Below are 17,982 nucleotides of genomic sequence, written 5' to 3' on the forward strand. Positions count from 1 at the left end.
AAAGCCAAAAGGGAATTTAATCTAATCTGACTGCCTATCTAAACCAGAATATTTTCTGTAGTACTCCCTTTTAAGTAAAAAACCATGTCTTACTTATGACAGGCAGTTTGTTTTTACTTAATGCTAAGACATTATGCAGAAAATCACTGGCAGAAGGATATCACCCAAATAATTAAAAGTTTGTAACTGGAAGGAGAACTGAGTATAAACAGACATCTAGGTCTCTACGTATTTTAAGAATTCCAAAACAAGCTAATGGGGAAAAGTAATATTAATACTTTACTTGTAATGTAAGACTGCATAGCAGATAGTTTGTGACTATTTATGGAAAAGAGACAGAAATGAGCCCAAATACATCACTCAGCACCTGCTATTCAGTGCTCAGACTATTGACTTCTGGGTTCCTGCTTGCCTTAATATTCACAGGAGAGGTTTTCCAGCCATACTTACCTTATCTGACAATCCACTCTGTAGAACGCTGTTTCTTGCTATTTCACACAAGTCACACGTGCTTAGTTTCCACACCTGAGCTGCAATAGCATATTCTTCCATGAGAGCTTCCTGCAGCACCAAAATACATTTGAGATTAAATTATATGTAAATAAGATATAAATGGGGATACGTACTCATTACTAGTAGTAAGGATTTTATACATGCTCTTTAGACAGCTCTGAAAAGTTACAAGTTTGAAACTTTAAAATCACAACTACTATGAAAAGAATTGTTCATTTCAAATTTCCCAAGGACTACTGGTTAATAATTAATAGCCACTGGGTATCTAGGTTAGCTTAGTCTAAGAAATTGCAGCCTGCAGTCCAGATCCTTGGAGGCATTTCTTAGGCAATTCCAAAGGAGCCCCCAGGGTACACAAACCCCCTGGAGCACGCAGTTGTCAAGCCTGAGTGATTTTGCACATGGACAGGTAGCAGGGCAATTTCTCGCTCCGGCCCTGCCCCGCGGGGCGGGCGGGTGTGGCCCCGGCGGGCTGGCCCTGCCCAGGGCCGTGCAGGCTCCGTGTGACTGCAGCCGTGTCCCGGCCAGCAGCAGCTCCGTGTCCCGGGCCGGCAGCCAGCCCAGGCCAAGGCTAGCGGGGCTCGGCTTGTCCTGGGACACAGAGCTGAGCGACGGACACGGCCGGGCCCCTCTGGGCACAGCATGGCTCAAATCGGTGCCAGCCACAAACCAGGGCATCGCAGCCAGTGACCACGCACTCCTGTCCTGCCAGGCCACCCAAGGGCAGGAATCTGTTCCAGCTCACTGAGCAAGCAGCTCTTAGGTCATCTTGAGATTCCACATCGTGTTTTTGTAATGTACTTCCCCAGACTTATTAGAGTAAGGAAACTGGACTTTCCTGGCACTCTAGAGGATTGTTTATGAAGGCTCAAACCTCCCTTCAGCCTCATCCTTCATTTTATACTTCAACAGCCAACACTGGAGAGGCAAGAGTACAAAAGAAACATAATTAGGAAATCAGACATTTCCTTCTGAAGCCTAACAGTGAGTAGTAGACAGAGAATGAGGAGGGAGAATGAATGAAGTGACTGAAAGACATGACACTATGTCCTAAGCAATGAAATAAAACAGCTTTCAGGTCGTTCTGGACCCTTGTGGTGCTGTTGCCAAATTCAAAGCTGGTGCTTTTCACAATTCCTACCTTTGTGTAATGAAACTGCATAGGATCATCTGTGGAGAGGGAGACGTGCAGGCCCTTATGGAGAAATTCCCGTAGCGGATTTTTGGAGTACTCCAAGAATAGGCTGTTGTTACTAAGTGGGGACATAGCAATGGGTATTTGTGCAAGATAATACAGATACTGGAGGACAGGACTCTGAAAAACAAAACACAGTCAGCATTTAATGGTACTATGGGATAATGAAAAAGAGAAGGATTTCCCTTGGATAAAATGCAAACAGCAATACAGGGGGAAGACTAAGATCAAAAAAACTAGGTTGACCATGCTTTCTCCAGGAAATATTTAAAAGTCTGAATTTTATATCTTACTGATCTTTATAAAAATAATTTATGTTCTTAAATATAGTCTGTTTATAAATACAATGACTAATATTACTGTAGATTAGTAAGTATATATATGACCATTATGGACATTGCATTTGATATCAGTTGCATACGTTCCCCCAAAACCTGAAAGTCACAGAAGATAAATGGGGAAGAACTGCTAAGCAATTTTTTACTTCCAAAGCTCCAGTCCAATAGATAAATTTTAGGAGCCAAAAGAAGTTTTAAGTTACGAGAAGTCATGTGTTGCTGTTGTACATAATATAAATAATCTGTGATCACGTCATCTTTATGACTGTTTTGCCTTAGCCAACCTATGAACCTCACAAGTGCCTTTATTGATGTTACTATTATTAGTACCTGCTATGCCATCTTATCACACCAGGATATGCAAGACAGAGGGAAGAGGAGAATGCTTTGGTCACACACTGCTTTAGTGCTATTCTGTCTGGGTCTAATTTTATGAATTATTATTCTTGAGCATAGTATCAGACATGATTTTAGGTATATTTTTTCTTTGTTCTTGGTTATGTTGAAGAATACAGAGAATTTTCCAGCGTTAACCAGAAAAAAACTCACTTACAAGGGAACTCCTGAAAAATTACAGTAAACTCAGTACAAGTCTGCCACCCACTGACCAATTATTTTAATTATGAAACAGTGCCCTGAGGATGGGTTGAGTGATGGTTTTCATTAACTAATGTGCCAGGAATTACAGCATTTGTTCTGTCAGAAAACATTTGTTCTATCTAGAATATTGTTGTGTCAAACAGCTATGATGAATTTCTTGATCAAAATAATCAAATCCTGAAAGAACTTCTGAAAGAACCCTGAAGTACAGAAATGCCAATCAGAGAAAATGACCTTTGTCGCCTTAGAGAAAAAAATGAGAGCTTTCCTTAACTTCTTCTGGGACTAAACCAGGGAGCAGTAGCAAGTCTAAAGTTTTAAATTTTGTTCATTTAATTTTAACTCTGCTTGGAGTAACTAAAAATGGGTGCTGCCAAGTCTTTGACATATCTGAACAGTTGATCCTTCCCTGTGAAGACAAAGCTGTCTTTTTGTAGCTTAAGAACAGGAAGTTCAGTTGAGCTTATTTATTTCATTAAATCATGAAATAGTTTGGTTTGTAAGGAAGTCCAGATGAGCTTATTTATTTCACTGAATCTTGAAATTGTTTGGTTTGTAAAGGACCTTAGAGATCACCTGGTTCCAACCCTCAGCAATGGGAAGAGACACCTCCCACTAGACCAGGTGGCTCAAAGCCTCATCCAACCTGGCTTTGAACACTTCCAGGGATGGGGCATCCACAGCTTCTGGGCAACCTGTGCCAGGGCCTCATCATCCTCACAGTAAAGAATTTCTTCCTAATATCTCATCTAAACCTACTCTCTTTCAACTCCCCCTTGTCCTGTCACTACATGCCCTTGCAAAAAATCCCTCTCCAGCTCTCTTGTAACCCCCATTTAGCTACTGGAAGGTCTCCCTGGAGCCTTCACTTTTCCAGGCTGCACAACCCCAGTGCTCTCAGCCTTTCCTCACAGGAAAGGTGCTCCAGCCCTCTGAACATCTTCATGGCCTCCTCTGGACTCCCTCCAGCAGGTCCACGTGTTCTGGTGTTGGGGGGGGTCTGGGTGGAGTTTCTGACCAAACTGAAGAGTTACTTGTGCCTTGCTAAGAAAGTGAACTAATGAAAAATGTCCATTTGGTGCCCTCTGTTTGAACCAGTGATGGATGTCTGAGCACACAGTGATTAGTTTAGGAGCAATACCTTCTTCAGGAGCAATCCATGAGAGATGTTGTCTGCTGTCAGAAAGGCAGAAACAAGGTGTGTGATAGACCCAGCTTCTCCACAGTGAGGTCGAAACAGGAAGGTGCACATGCCTCTTTCCCTGAAGAGATTAAAAGCAAGTTTCCCTTAAAAGGAAGCACTGTTCTTTATCTATTTGGTATATAACTACCAGTAATATTGAGATTTAAAAAGAAGAAAATTAGGTTACATATTCTCGTACAGTTTGATGTGACATCTACCCAGGCCTACCTGTGGTGGGCTGCTCAAAAGAGCAGGTCCCTCTATCCAAGCTCCTTCTACTACCAGACATATTTGTGTCTTCTTGCCTTCCCCAGTTACATCTCATTTAGCAACTGTCTACCCACTGTACACAGTAGCTGAACAGCTACTGAATGGATTTCAGTGGAGTGAACTGACAGATGGAAAATTCAGTAAACCCATGCAACCTGTGGCTGCAGAATTCCTGGTTCAAAATGAGGGAAGAAGGGGAAGCACATTGCTAAGAGTTAGCTAACAGTATCTAGTGTGATCAGAGCCTGCCATCTCACCAGGTTTAGTGTAGCTTTCAGAAACAGAGGTAATCTAGGAATGTTAGTTATTACACCAGACATCCAATGTAATTTCTAGAATTACTGAATTATCACCTGCATTGAAAGTGATGCTGAGTTTGAGGTTATAATGGACCCTGTTACTCAGTGCAGACAAATGTCCCACAAGTATTTGGAGATGTTCAAAACACAATTTCAACAAGGAGTGTTAGAATATAAGGCAATTCTAGGGTGGAAGTTAGTAACATTGCTCCTGATGTGAGGATGTAATCCATCCTTGCTGATATTACCAAAGATATAGAACAGTCTTGTCAGGGCTGTGTTGACTCAAGCACTTAGATTAACAGGGTGAACAGTTAGTGACTCATTGGTGAGTTCTGTCAGTATCTCAGCTGTAAGGAATATTTAATGATTATCTGGGGGCATTTTAATTCAGTAAGTCAAAATGATCTTGAGGTAAAAAAGAAATGCATTAGTTCTGGCAGAATCTCTCTTTGGAACAGAAAAAGCATGTAGACTACAGAGAATGGAAAGGAAGTCAGGAGAAAGGGATGACTTTCCTGCAGCTACCTGCTGTGTGTCCTTTCCATTATAGAATTAAAACAGCTACACCTGATTGTTGCACATATGAGGTAGTTTGAGGTGGGTGTTTGCATTATGAGTTTTGATCAAATAGGATGATTAAAAAATGCTTGAAGTAGCAGTGGGAGAGAAGAAATAACATTTTGAATGCTAACTTGGATAAAACTGTAAAATGACAAATCTGTGCACCTTCTATAAGAAAATCCAAAATGTTTTCTAAATAACTAAAATAATCTAAATAACGAAATGAAGTGAACCAAATCCTTTCAGGGTAAGTGATGACACTCTCACACTAGTGGATAACCTCACTGCCTTGGCTGGAGCTGTGCAGGTCAATCAGTCAGCTGCAAATATAGCAATATAACCTCACATTGAATTTCAGGCTATCCTGAGCCTGATGCCAAAATCTGCTCTGACAGGCTGACGTCATGTAACTCCCTGCATTACTGTCCCAGACATTGGTCTCAAAAGTATTAAACTGAAGAAGCTCAAGAAGCCTGCTAAAGGAAGTTAGCTGGATGTGCAGTTTGTAATTGTGTCCTACTTGGTCTGTCTCTGAACGCAGCAGCCCCTAAGCCAGTGTGCCACAATATTACTTTGTGTCTCTTAAATTACCAGGAGATAGCCAGGCACCAAGAGGCAGGTGCATTGTATTTGGGACTCTGCTGCAAAGCCAAGAAAGGACAGTGAGTGGGTTTTGTGGGGTTTCTTTTGTTTCGTTTGGTATATGCAGCTTTAAGGAGTTAAAAACCCCAAAACACACAAAAATATCAAACCAAGATATTAATCTGATGCCTCTACACCTCTGAATTCTTTGTTTGATTTAATTCTATCATTAGTATTTTCAAAATATCTCAAGTACTCAACTCTAAGTGATTCAAAATAACCCTTGCTTCAGAAGATCTGTAATCCAGACACTGAAATTCTGAGAGAAAGATACTGATTTTCTGGGAGCTTGTAAAATACAAAAATGTCTACTTACCTTCTAAGGTTGTTTAGCAACATGATGTTGACATACATATAATACAAATAATAGCTATATGGGGGATTCTTCTCACTGGTCCAGAGGTCAGGGTTAAGGCTCTTGTCAGAGAACATATGGCCACTGTGTTTGGATTCATCATCAACACTGTCAAAGCCAGTCACCTGGTGGGAGAAGGAATTCACAGAAATAGGGGCTTCAAGAAGCAAACTTCAGTGCCACTTACTCTTGCTTCAGGACTTGTTTGAACAAGCATCCGGTTCCTCCTCCTTCATTTCCATCCCTATCCTAGCAGTCCTGCTGCTCTGCATCCTACCATACCATGCAGACAGCAGGAATAACATGTTTTGTCAAAGTTTTACCCATTTTCTTTCTCCTGAAACAAACAGGAAGCCCAGGTGCACAAAAGCCTTCAGGCTTCTGTGGGGGTTTACAGAGCTGCAAAACTCCCTAAGATCCAGACTAGAATCCTTTGAACTCATCTGCTGTCTTTGATAAGCAGCTGAAAGCAAGAGGTTCCCAGCAAAGCTCAGAGCTGTGATCTGAAGCACACTCAGAAATGTCTGTGTTAACCTTGTCCCAGCAGCTACATCCCACTTCTCTCCTGAGATCCATTACAGTCTACACAAAGCTTCCTTCCAGCTGCCTCCTTCTTGGAGACCAGTTCAGAAACAGCTCAAAGTGCCCATCCTGGATGATGATGCATGTAAACATTTTTGGTCATTAATGAAAGGACAAATAAATAGCTGCTGAGCTCTTTCTGAGGAAATAAACAGGTTATCCAACAATAGGACCTCACACAGACTTGTACTAAATTATGTGTCAGGGCTTTGCATCAATAATAACACAAGCAATCTGTGGAGAAGGAAACTTGTCCTTCTCCACAGTGTATGGGAAGTGTATGGGAACAGAAAAAGAGCAGTAGAGGATCCATTTCATATGAGAAAGAAAATCCAAACGTACTTACATATTTGAGGAATAGGTGCAATTCTTTGTGATCTTTGGGATTGATTGTTGCTTCAAATAAAGGTACAAAGATGTTCTCCAACATCTTCCCAAAACTAGGCAGAATATTTTTGGACCTAAATATGTCACTGAAGGAGAAAAAATAGACACATTCTTTAATAAGCTTGTATTGTCCTTCACTTTCGTATTTTCTGTTATTTGTGTACATTCTAGAGCTTCAGTTCAACCAGGATTCAGAAATTCAAAGTTTATGTTAGGGCAGATTGTCTCTGTGCTCTGTTTCCTGCACTGCCTGGCACTCTGCTTCATCCAGGCTCTACTGAAGCTCTCAAGTGCTCCAAAAATAGAGACAGCATGCAGGGGCAGATGCTGCCTTAGAGCAGTGACCCTGTCCTTCACAGACATCCAGTTACTACCAGGGGAGGTAACGAGCTACCTCTCGTGGAGGATTCTGTTTCCTAAAGCTGTAACTACTCCAAGTGAAAGCAGAATGCTGTGCTCTAGTGAGCCTTTCAGATAAAAGGGATAGTACTTCCATGTGCCACTAGGTGCGTGGCTTATTCCAAGTGCCGACTGTGCCATGCATGTCAGAAATTGCTATGTAAGAAAAATTGAAGGAGAAAAACTTTCTCCCCAGTGAAAAGCACACTCTGGGGGATATATGTGACTGTGACAGCTCCTTATCTACTCATACCCCAACTGTGACATTTCAAAACAAGAAGCTCAGCTATTAAGTCTGACAAAATTATCAGGGGAGACTGCATTACAACACACATTATTGGAAACAAAGAAATAAAGTCCCAAAGGAAGCTTAAAAACTGAAAAGATCTGACAAGGATTTAAGTTTGGAAATCATCAGTCTGGGTTGTTTCCAAGTTCACTGTCATTTAGTCACTAAACTTGATGATAACAATTTGACAGGGCATTTTCTACTCCTTCATGGAATTCAAGAGTTGATTTATTCTTATAACTAAATTGTATTTTAATTGGCCTTTGAATGCAGCTTGGTTTCACCCAGTTGTAATTTTTGGTTTCAATGTCTTCAGACCTACAAATAATTCACAGTAGTTTTGAATTGCTTCATAAAGAGTAGATTCAATCCCCATCTCCTGTCTTCCACCCCCAGACTGTCAGGAAAACTGCACCAATGGTCAAAAATAAATCTCCCAAGCTATTGCTTATAAATAGAACTACAGGACAGCTAATAAGCCATCTAAATATTATCAGAAATTAAGTCAGTGGTATGATTTCAAACTATTAAGATTACCAAGAGCTCCTGATTACTTACTAGATTCTGGGAACCTGAATTATCCAGCGCATATTAGGGGAATAAACTTTATGCTTAATGAACCATTTTGCCAAGTTCAGCCATTCATCTGGAGACCGTCCATAAATGGATAAGCGGGGTTCTGTGTACTGGTACTTACTTTCTTCTAGTTCACGGGCTACTTCCTAGTAAGTAATAAATATATTTGCTTTAATATGGACACTGAGATCATTTACAGCTAGAAATATATGTATCATTGCACTTTCCTCAGAGCAGACATAACTGTATTGGCATCCTTTAAAGATAAAGGGAATCTCTTGTCTTTCAATCTATTGTTTTATTTTAGGCATCTAAATACTCTACTGGCAAGCTAGCTCAAATATCATGTGAATATAACTTAACTGTACATATAACTGGGAATAACTCTAACACCTTTTTTTAAAGGACAATGTTCTTCTGCAGTCCTTACTAACACCTCTGTCAAACCTACTTTTAAGAGAGATAAATCAGAATTAGACTATTTAAACTAGAGCAATCATCTACATAAAATACACAGAACAATGGAGAATCTGACCCACAATCTATGGTAGTAAGCAGTTTTACAGCAATTAATTTTAGACAATACTTCTGTATATTCAAGAAGAGCTGACAACCTGCTACATCACAAAAATTACTAATTTTTTTTTCTAAGAAATTAATTTGAAGCCTCTTGCATGCATGTGCACATGCAGATTTATGCAGAGGCACTTTCCTACTCCTCCTTCCCTAGCAACTACCAGTAGCCAACTAAATCCTAACAAAATACTAAACCAGTGAACTGACCCTCAGCTTCTCTCCATTAGTTTAAAACTACCCACAACTCAGCTTTGAACTCATACACAGCTTACGTGTACGTTTCTACCTCATAAAACTGTTCAGAAAGCAACAGGAGTTGGCTTAGCAGAGGTCTTCCTCTGAGGAATTGCTGGAGCAAGCCCAATACTTGGAATCACTTAACCATAGTGTTAGGTCTGTATGCAATTATGACAAATCTATTACAAACCTTCACTTCTCTACAGCTGGAAAAGCTTGAAACTTATTTACCTTGACCATACGAGCAAAATATTCACCACCAATATAGTTCTCAGTCTTCAGATACAAGTCCCTCAGCTCACTGGCACCAACTGGATTGTACTTGGAATTGAATTTGTCAAATCGATGGAATGTTTGACGTCCCTGGAGGAGGAAAAGAACCTAAATAACCATAGTTTTAAGAACACACAATAGTTCATAAATCAAATTGCCCGGCATTAGAAAAGGCACAGAAAAGAAAAATTCTGTGATAACTTCTTTCTAACATGCACTGTAATGCATGAAGTCAAATTATGATTTAGTAAGTTATCATGCAAACATTGTAATAACTAGAATTTTACACTTGGAAAACTTAGCTTTTTCCCATTTGTTTTGTCATTTCACTAGACTTACTGCATGGACATCTAAAGAGTCTACAGTGAGGTCATAGGGGTCCATGTGAAGGCTTTCGAAGACTTGCTTTAAAGTCATCTTCTTGCCTTTTTTCTCTGCAACAATCCTGTCGGGCTCTGTTTGATAGGTGTGCTTAATAAACCTCAGTAAGTGCTTCTGGTTCATGCAGGCAGCAGCATGGATATGAGTGTCAACCTGAAATCAAAAGGTTATTTATGCTTATCATCCATCTACATAGACTTAATTAGCAAAGTATCTATGTCACTGACAACAGTAAAGCCTTCTAAAATATTACTTAAGCAACAAATGGTTTAGTGCCTAAGCAAATCAAAATGTTTCAGAGCCCTGAGATTTTGATTTTGGTTGAATTAGTCAGTAAGGAGAACTGTAAGTAAAGTAGCCCTCAATTAGTAGTTTCCTATTTAAATAGGAACATTTTCAACAAGATACATTCTAAGTGCTGATCACTGACCCTGGGTTCAGATTAAACTTGATAGTTCCTTAAAGGACACTCTGACCCCTTAGTATCCTTTTACTTCATTAATGAATCAACAATGCCTCTCTAATTATACATTGTGGTTATAACTATCCTCACTGACTGAAGGTACTTGGAATTCTCAGCTGTTTCCAAAAGCAGAATTCATTTTTTCAATGATATTTCAACCATATGAAACATCTTAGGTCACTAGTACTGAAGAATATTCATCTGAGATTTTCATCACCATTTTTTCCAAGTTTAATTATAATAGAGCAACTCATAATGCTGACAGACTGTTCAGATCTTTTTTTCTTAGACATCTCTTCACACACTAAGGGAAGTGCAAATTCACAGAAGGGCTGAGAGTACTCCTTCAGGTTTTGTTGAAAAATAAGGTATTGACAAGAAACAAATGATTTCCACAGGTCTTCTTTGCTTTTGCTCAGAAGCTTGCACTGCTCCCTGAGCAGCCTCTATTGGAACACAAACCAAAGAAACAACTCACAAGATCTGGGGGTTGGTTGTCATGTAAGTTTTCCCTGTGTAAGTCCTTAGTAACACTAAAAGAACTTCTCAAATAAACCAAATACTCTGATAAGCCATCGATAAGGAGCCACTATACCTAAACGTCTGAAAGGACTCTCATGCAGGATTCCTCTGTCCAGGAAACTACAAACACGGACAGTAAAAAAGTGAGCCCAACACATTCCCCTTTGTGCAGTGACTCTGCAGTTTCACATTCTGCCAACAGAACTAATCAACATCCTTATCTGCTTTTAAGGATCAGCAGGAAGCACATCACAGAGCACATGAATAAGCCACCCTCCTGCAGTGTAAACCTGGGTTTATGCCACAACATCCAGGCCACAGGAATGCCACTGCTTCACTTGCCACCTGGAGTCATTTTATTTGCATGTTATATATACACAAGTTGTTGCAGCTTCATCCTGTCAATGTCAGCAGCATAAATAAAGACCAGGACATAAAACTGAATCCTAAACATTTAATTGTTAATCACTGTCTAATTCAAATATACCAGACACATTAAAGCTAAATGAAAAAGCAAGAAACATATTGCTGTCTCAAAGTACAGAACAAAAAGTACATTATTAATGCACAGGAAACAATGATGTGTATAAACAGTAAACACACCTCCACACAATGTAATCTCACTCTCCTCAGAGTACTTGTATAGATATTTGAGCCCAAGTGCATTTTATACATGTGCTTACTCAGGTTAATAAACCTTCTCTGGGTTAGGCACTAATGTTGTTTACTGTAAACTCTACTCTTCCTGGAGCAGTGAAATACTACTAGGCTTGGTCAACTTCTACAGTGAACAGCAGTTACCAGGCTTTAAATGCTAATGAAAAGCAAATCATAAACAGAGAATACAGGTGCAGGGACCCTGAAAACTGTAGTTTAATGAATTTCAGAATGCAGTGGTTCCAGTAGTGGCTCAGCTACTGGAATTAATGAGTCTTGAAAAAAGTCAGAACAAACAAGACACAGCACTTCCTCCTTATGTAAATCAGCATGAATTCACTGCTGTTAGGAGGACAAAGATGGAAAGCAAGGAGGCTTTTTTTTTTCTTTTGTTTGCTTGTGTGCAAAGATCACATTGCTTTTAAAGTCCTGCTTCCTGTTGAGAAATAATTCTCTGGAGTGTGCCTTTGCTGTTCAGTGAGCTCCTGTGACATCTTCTCCAGTCCCCACAAACACATCACACACAGCCCTAGAGCTGAGCTAACCACAGTAGGTTTATTCTGAGAACAAAGATCCGCCTTTATATATTTAATTTTTTTTTTACCTCTTCCTCCTCCTTCAACCTAAACATACATATCTGCCAAAAGTTAAGAGACCTTTCTGGAATCTCCTTCATGCTTTTTCCAGAGAATACTCACACTTTAGCTACCTTCTTTTACTACCCAGTATAATTTGACCTTTAAGAAAGCAGCAACTTCAGTAATAAAATGTCATAGAAGACTCAAGTCTAAAGTCATAAGCTTTTCTTCTCTATTGTATTTTTAGCATAAATGCAACTTTTTGGAAGGTTTTAAGGACTTGAGCTTTGAACTACCCTAGCACATAGTTAGTGTGTATGCTCTTGGACATTTTTACCATGCAGGGTGCAATCCTACCTAAGTGAAGTATCTGAATACAGAATCCTTAGGCAGAGCTTAAGTGGGCTGATTTGGTTAGGTAGGTTATTGTCATTATCGTTGTTATTATTATGTGAAATGTTATAATGCTAAAATATCGTTACTAATTTTATTGCTATTTATTATGAAAGGCTTCTACTAAAACAATTTGAACAGACTGAATTCATACAAGGCTGACAAATACCCCCTTTGCCTCCTTCCTCCCCCCCAAAAAAGACAAAGCCACTCCCAGTTTAAGACGTTACTACTTTGTTCCTCATACAATACATAAAATAAGCTGATGCTTTTCTGGACCACGAGTAACACAGCCCCACTACAAGGTTTATTTGTTTCTATTTGCAAACATTCTCCTTCCATTTTCAAATTCACTTTAGTGCCATTCCAGCCCAGTTTCTCCTTAGTGGAAAAAACCCCGGCTGCATTCCCTTAACCAGATTTCCTGTTGCACTGCTTATTGTCCCCTCCCCCAGCAGAAAACCTTTCTCTCAAGGTCACATTAATCTTCGATGGAAAGAAAAAGAGAATGACTGACAGAAGCCTGTCTTGGAACACAGTATTACACCTTCAGTGACTTCACCTTTGTAACAAATGGAAACAGTTGTTTACATAAAGGTTAAATTCTTGTAATTCCATCATTCAAGTGATGGTGGACATCAGCTTCCTTGCACTTAAAGGATGGTAGAATTCCCTTCACTCAGCAATCCTCCATGTAACAAAGCCAGGCTTTCTTTCTCTGCAGATTCCTACTGTGTACAACTTACAGCTTGAGGGAGTTCTCCTTGCCCTCCACATCTAACCAGCACCTGCCTCCCTCAGCCACTCTGCCTCCTCCCTTTTCTTCCTGCATTCCTTCTCTTTCCTTCCACTGTCACTCAGATCTCCACAAAACCTCCATCTCAGATCTGTTTTATGGATGCTTATCTGTGCATATCACAGACAGTGCTGCACTGAATTGGGCATATGAGCTAGATTCAGAGTGATAAGTGATAAATACAGCAAAAACAAATGCCAAGGCCAGCCCTTTCAATAACACTGAACTTCTCCAGGGCATGGATTAGTAGCATCCACAGCCTGTAAACTGCCACATTTTCTAAACACATACACTTTCATTTGTAAATATTTCTAACCCAACAGCTATGGGCTGCATGAACTGGACACTGAATCCTCTGCAGGCTTTACTTCAGTGCTGATTTGAAGGGAAATCATTCCTCATCCCACTGCTAAATTCCGTGCTCGTCAATACATTCATACTCCATCAGCTTTTCTGACAGGATGCAAAGCTTTATACAGTGGGATTGATTTTCTCCTTGCAGTTCTTTAACGGGCATGAGAGGCAGAGGCACAAAATACTCTGTCCTTGGGTAGTGCAGGAATGCTCCTGGCAGCAGAAATAGTCCCTAGAGCTGTGCAGAGCTCCTTGGGAGCTTGTCTAATTCATATTTATGCCATGCAGAGCAACCCAGAAACCAGGAGAGATGAGAAGAGGATCCCTGCATATCCAGCTTCTTGTCTGGCTGCAGAATCCAACCCAAGTGTTTGTATTCACATGAACACAGAAATACACTGCTGTGAAGAGAAAATTTCTCGTTCTGTTCTTTTAATTACTAAAAGAAAGGAGAGAGGAAAAGCTTTCTCTATGGTCTCAACAGAATTTTTACATTGTAATCATTGATGCCTTTACACCTGATCATATTTTGTGCCCACTTGCAAGACTGAGGGTAGAGACAAGAATTTGCCTCAGCATCTCTGCAGGGCAGGAGGGGAGAAGCAGCACTCAGAGCTCTGAAAGCACAACAACCAGCTTTGCTGCCAGCTAACAGTGGCAAGGCACCATTCCATGTCATGCTGAAGGGACATTCCCTTTGGATCTGATGCTAACCCCTAAGTCTTCACATTCACTGTCATTTTGGTTTATATGATGAAACTATTTCATCACCTGATCAATTAAGTAGCTACTGGGGGAAACAAAAGAAATGAAAAAAAGCAAACTGAATGAATCAAAGCTCAGAGAAGTTGAGGTATAGGTTCATTGTTCACTCACAAGGCTTGTAATCAAATGGTTAAAAAGCAGACATCTGCTAATTTAATTCATTATTTTTTGAGCTCTATAGGATTCAGTAGCATTTAACCCCACTCTAACTTTCCTTCTTGCAAGTACAACTAGTGGTATTTCAACTCTGTGGTCATAAAAAGCAGCTAGAATTTACTTCCTCTTTGTCTAACCAATAATTAAAAAAATAAAAATTCAGTTGCAATGCCCTCATCCAATGGATGTCACAGGAGGTGTTGCAGTAGAGCATTCAGCAGGGCTGTGAATGCAGAAACTGCATTCTCCCATGCACAGCTCCCCACACAAGGTTGGGCACCTGCACTAGTGAGCCTGCAGGCAGGAATGTGATGTGTAAAAGTCACTGCTAGGACATATCCTCAGGTCTGGTTTGCTGACACACTGAAATAGTGGCTATAGAAAGAAAGAATATCCAAAGAGGCTTAGGCTGGGATTTTTTCATCTTTAGCAACTGTATCAAAGCTATTTGCAGTGAAGGACACCTGCCAATTCAGTACATGAATATCCATTACAAAGGCAGCAAATAATGTTAGGTAAAAAAATCTCTTGGCTTCACCAAAAAAAAAAAAAAAAAAAAAAAAAAAAAAAAAAAAAAAAGTCTACTCTGAATTATCTGAGGCTGTTGGGCACAGAGGTATACAGGAAGCCCTTCTCAAACAAACCTCACATACAAAGACAGACCCAGTTCTGAGTTTGTACCATAGAGCTAAACTCTTGTTCCTTCATTTCATTCTTCATGCAGGCAGTGCTATGTGGGAAATGTGTGTTGCCTGCACTTTGCTGTGCATCAGCTGGAGGATGTGAGGAATCCTGCTGATGGCAGACTCAAGAGTCCCCTCTAAAGTTAGTGTTTTCCTCACAGACAGCTGTTCACCTCCTGTGGAGAGCCAAGGGCAGCCAGCCACACTGTCTCACCACCTGTGGGTTCTTGTCTGTCTACAGGAATACCTGTGTCCTTAGTAAAGGGCAATTTTCCAGGCCCAGCTTGCAAAACTATGCAAAACATATCTTGGGCTGCATTCCAGTTAATTTCAATATGCAAGAAATAAACATGCATGTCCCTTATTTAAGATGAGCCTTATCCTGGGTTTTAAGAATAGATGATCTCACTGGAGGAAAACTCCTATTAAATCAGGAAAAAAGTGAGGAAGGGGGCAGGAGGCCAGGGAAAACCAGTAATGTTTGGTTGTCATGCTAGCAATTGATCCTGGCCAGCCTTCTACTGCACCTTTCTAAAGGCAGCAGTACATGTTCACTGACTGACCTTGCCACTCCATTCATATCTGTTCTAATTCTGGCATTTTCCATCCATTACTTTGGCTCTTTCATATAGGCAGATTGTACTAGGACCTCCACACTTGTGTCTGAGGGATGTGATACACAACTTCACCAACAGCCTTTGGGAAGGTGAATCCTGTTCCTTCCTTTCCTTGTGAGCAGTAAGCACTTAGGATTGACTTAACAGAGAGACACCTTGAAAACATAAGCTGAGAAGTGTGGCTTTCAAATGTTTCACTGCTGATACTGTTATTAACAAGGAAGCACTCCAAGGAAGTTACTGTTCCAAACATTACTGGGGTTAGCAAGACACAGGGAAAAAAGAAGGATCATCTGGGGGCTTACAAGAATTGTGTCTACAATGCAGTTTACTTTCCAGAAAAGTACTACTTGTGAGCTTGCTTCACAAAAATACTTTAGGCAAAATGAACTGTGTGCAGCAGGAATTTCTCAAGCAGTACCTGGCAGTAGGCATGGTCTCTGGCACAGCAGAGCAGGCTGGTTCCTGCTCTCTGGAATGTGCTCATTGCCAGAGGGAAAGCAACACACATTTTGGGCTTTTGAGCAATATGAATCCTTTTGTAGAGTGGCTTAGTCAACAGCAGGTAATTAAAAAATAATTAAGATATGCCCAGAGACATTGAACATTTGCTTCTAGATCAAAAGCTGAACTTAGCAAGTACAATCCTGTTAATTATAAGCTTCTCACTAATCAAACTGATTGTGGTAGTCACCTAATCCACACCTCAGCATGTCTCAGTCACCACGTATTTTATTATTAAAGTCTCTGTCAGCTACTGAAGTGTTTTCTCTCAATGTGGCACGTAGCAAATGTCTTTCCAGGGTTATGCAAGAAAACTGTCAGGCTGGGAGCTGAGTCTCTGCCACCTGAGTGTATTAGCTGACAGATCTCCCATCCATACATTTAACAGTCAGAAGGGTGAAATCCATTAGAACTTACCTGACAACTCATCTGCTTCCATACTTGTGATAGACTCTGGGAGAGTTTATTACCACAAACACACTGGGCATTTTAGGGAAAAGCCAAGAGGACTTTTTGATGAACTTTAGTGCCAACCAAAACATAACAAGAAGGATTAGTAAACCCTGAAGTTGCAAAATAGAGAATTAGCTCTTCCAGTTGTGTAGAGAAACAATGCAAAATGGACCCAAAGTGGCTAAAACCACCAGCAACAATTGTGAAGAAATCTCACCTATCAAAATGAAGCAGTAACTCCAGTTACTTCCTCTCCACTTTAGGAAAGGGAAGCAGCCTAACACTGTTGCTTCCATGCTTTGAAGGGAATGCAGCTCCCTTGGGTGTCAGGAAATATGTCAGGAAATTAAATCAGCTCCTTGATTCCCCTACCTGTCTCCTAATTATAGCCCAGCATATCTCAGAGGGAGGCAAGACTACAACTCAGATAATCTTTTTACTTAATATATCAGAGACTTTTTTTACCAGATACTGATGGCAGCATGAACCCTCAGTTTAGTTTCTGTGGGAGGTCTTTTGACATGTATTTAAACATCTATTTTCAATATGAAATGAAATTATCATCTAAAATCTATACAGCTGTTCCTACTACAGTCTAGTAGGACGTACCTACATGAAAGCAGAAAAATGCACTTGAATGTTTTTGAGTTCATTAAAATTAATTAAACCTCCATAAGGATATTTTTATTCATAATCCAAGTGAGCTTCATTTGCTTAACTCTGTTTCACTCTTTTAAAGCAATCTACACACAATTAAGCCCCTTTGATTCTGAATAAGTAAACAAATTAGTTTAGCATAATCCAATTAACCCACTCACATTCAAGTTCATTTTCCTGGAGAGCTCCCATGTAGAGAAACATTAACATTCTTAAAATAACTTAATTCAGTTGAGTGGTATGCACACACTACTTCGTGCATGTCATCTACACCTCCCATAAGAAAAGCAAAACTGCTGGAACTCCTACTAAAACCAGTGTCATGCCTTTAATCCTTGTCACACTTACCTTTCTCACATTATAAAAGTCTCGATGGGGATTACTCTTCAGTTCTTTAAATTCCGACATCTCATTTAACATCTCGTGTAAGCTAAATTTAGATTCTAAAAAGTTAAGCCTCCGATGACAATATGTTTTTCTGTAAAAGAAAACACAAAAATGAACTGCAACTTAAAACTAGTTGTATTTCAAATTCAAAAAGAACATCAGAGTTTCCACAGTAAAAACAAAGTTGGGGTGTTTTATGAGGTCCAAGACAGATCCATTCTTTTTATCCTACTGGTTAACAAAAATGTAAGCAAATTTCAGACCTAAGTTATTAGTGAAATCTCTAACAGAACTCTACATAACCATGTTATGTCCTTCAACTTGTCCAAGTACTCATC

The 17,982-nt window shown here is 40.0% G+C and overlaps 1 protein-coding gene across 6 annotated transcripts in view; it reads right to left on the reverse strand.

The window, feature by feature from the left end:
- Positions 1–17,982, reverse strand: part of AMPD3 (adenosine monophosphate deaminase 3) — a 38,793-nt gene that overhangs the window by 3,942 nt on the left and 16,869 nt on the right. For 5 of the 6 annotated variants that reach the window (XM_036384180.2, XM_036384179.2, XM_036384178.2 and 2 more), the window contains 9 exons: positions 17,606–17,735; positions 9,618–9,812; positions 9,237–9,368; positions 8,175–8,338; positions 6,888–7,014; positions 5,921–6,084; positions 3,788–3,908; positions 1,655–1,828; positions 451–561 (listed from right to left, as the gene is read on the reverse strand). In XM_036384180.2, coding sequence (XP_036240073.1) covers positions 451–561; positions 1,655–1,828; positions 3,788–3,908; positions 5,921–6,084; positions 6,888–7,014; positions 8,175–8,338; positions 9,237–9,368; positions 9,618–9,812; positions 17,606–17,735 — 1,318 coding nt within the window. Of the gene's footprint in view, positions 1–450; positions 562–1,347; positions 1,432–1,654; positions 1,829–3,787; positions 3,909–5,920; positions 6,085–6,887; positions 7,015–8,174; positions 8,339–9,236; positions 9,369–9,617; positions 9,813–17,605; positions 17,736–17,982 lie in introns of those variants that run through there. The other variant, XM_036384181.2, reaches the window with a different exon arrangement.

The sequence above is a fragment of the Molothrus ater genome, chromosome 6, assembly GCF_012460135.2.
Source record: "Molothrus ater isolate BHLD 08-10-18 breed brown headed cowbird chromosome 6, BPBGC_Mater_1.1, whole genome shotgun sequence".
In the NCBI taxonomy this organism is placed as follows: domain Eukaryota; kingdom Metazoa; phylum Chordata; class Aves; order Passeriformes; family Icteridae; genus Molothrus; species Molothrus ater.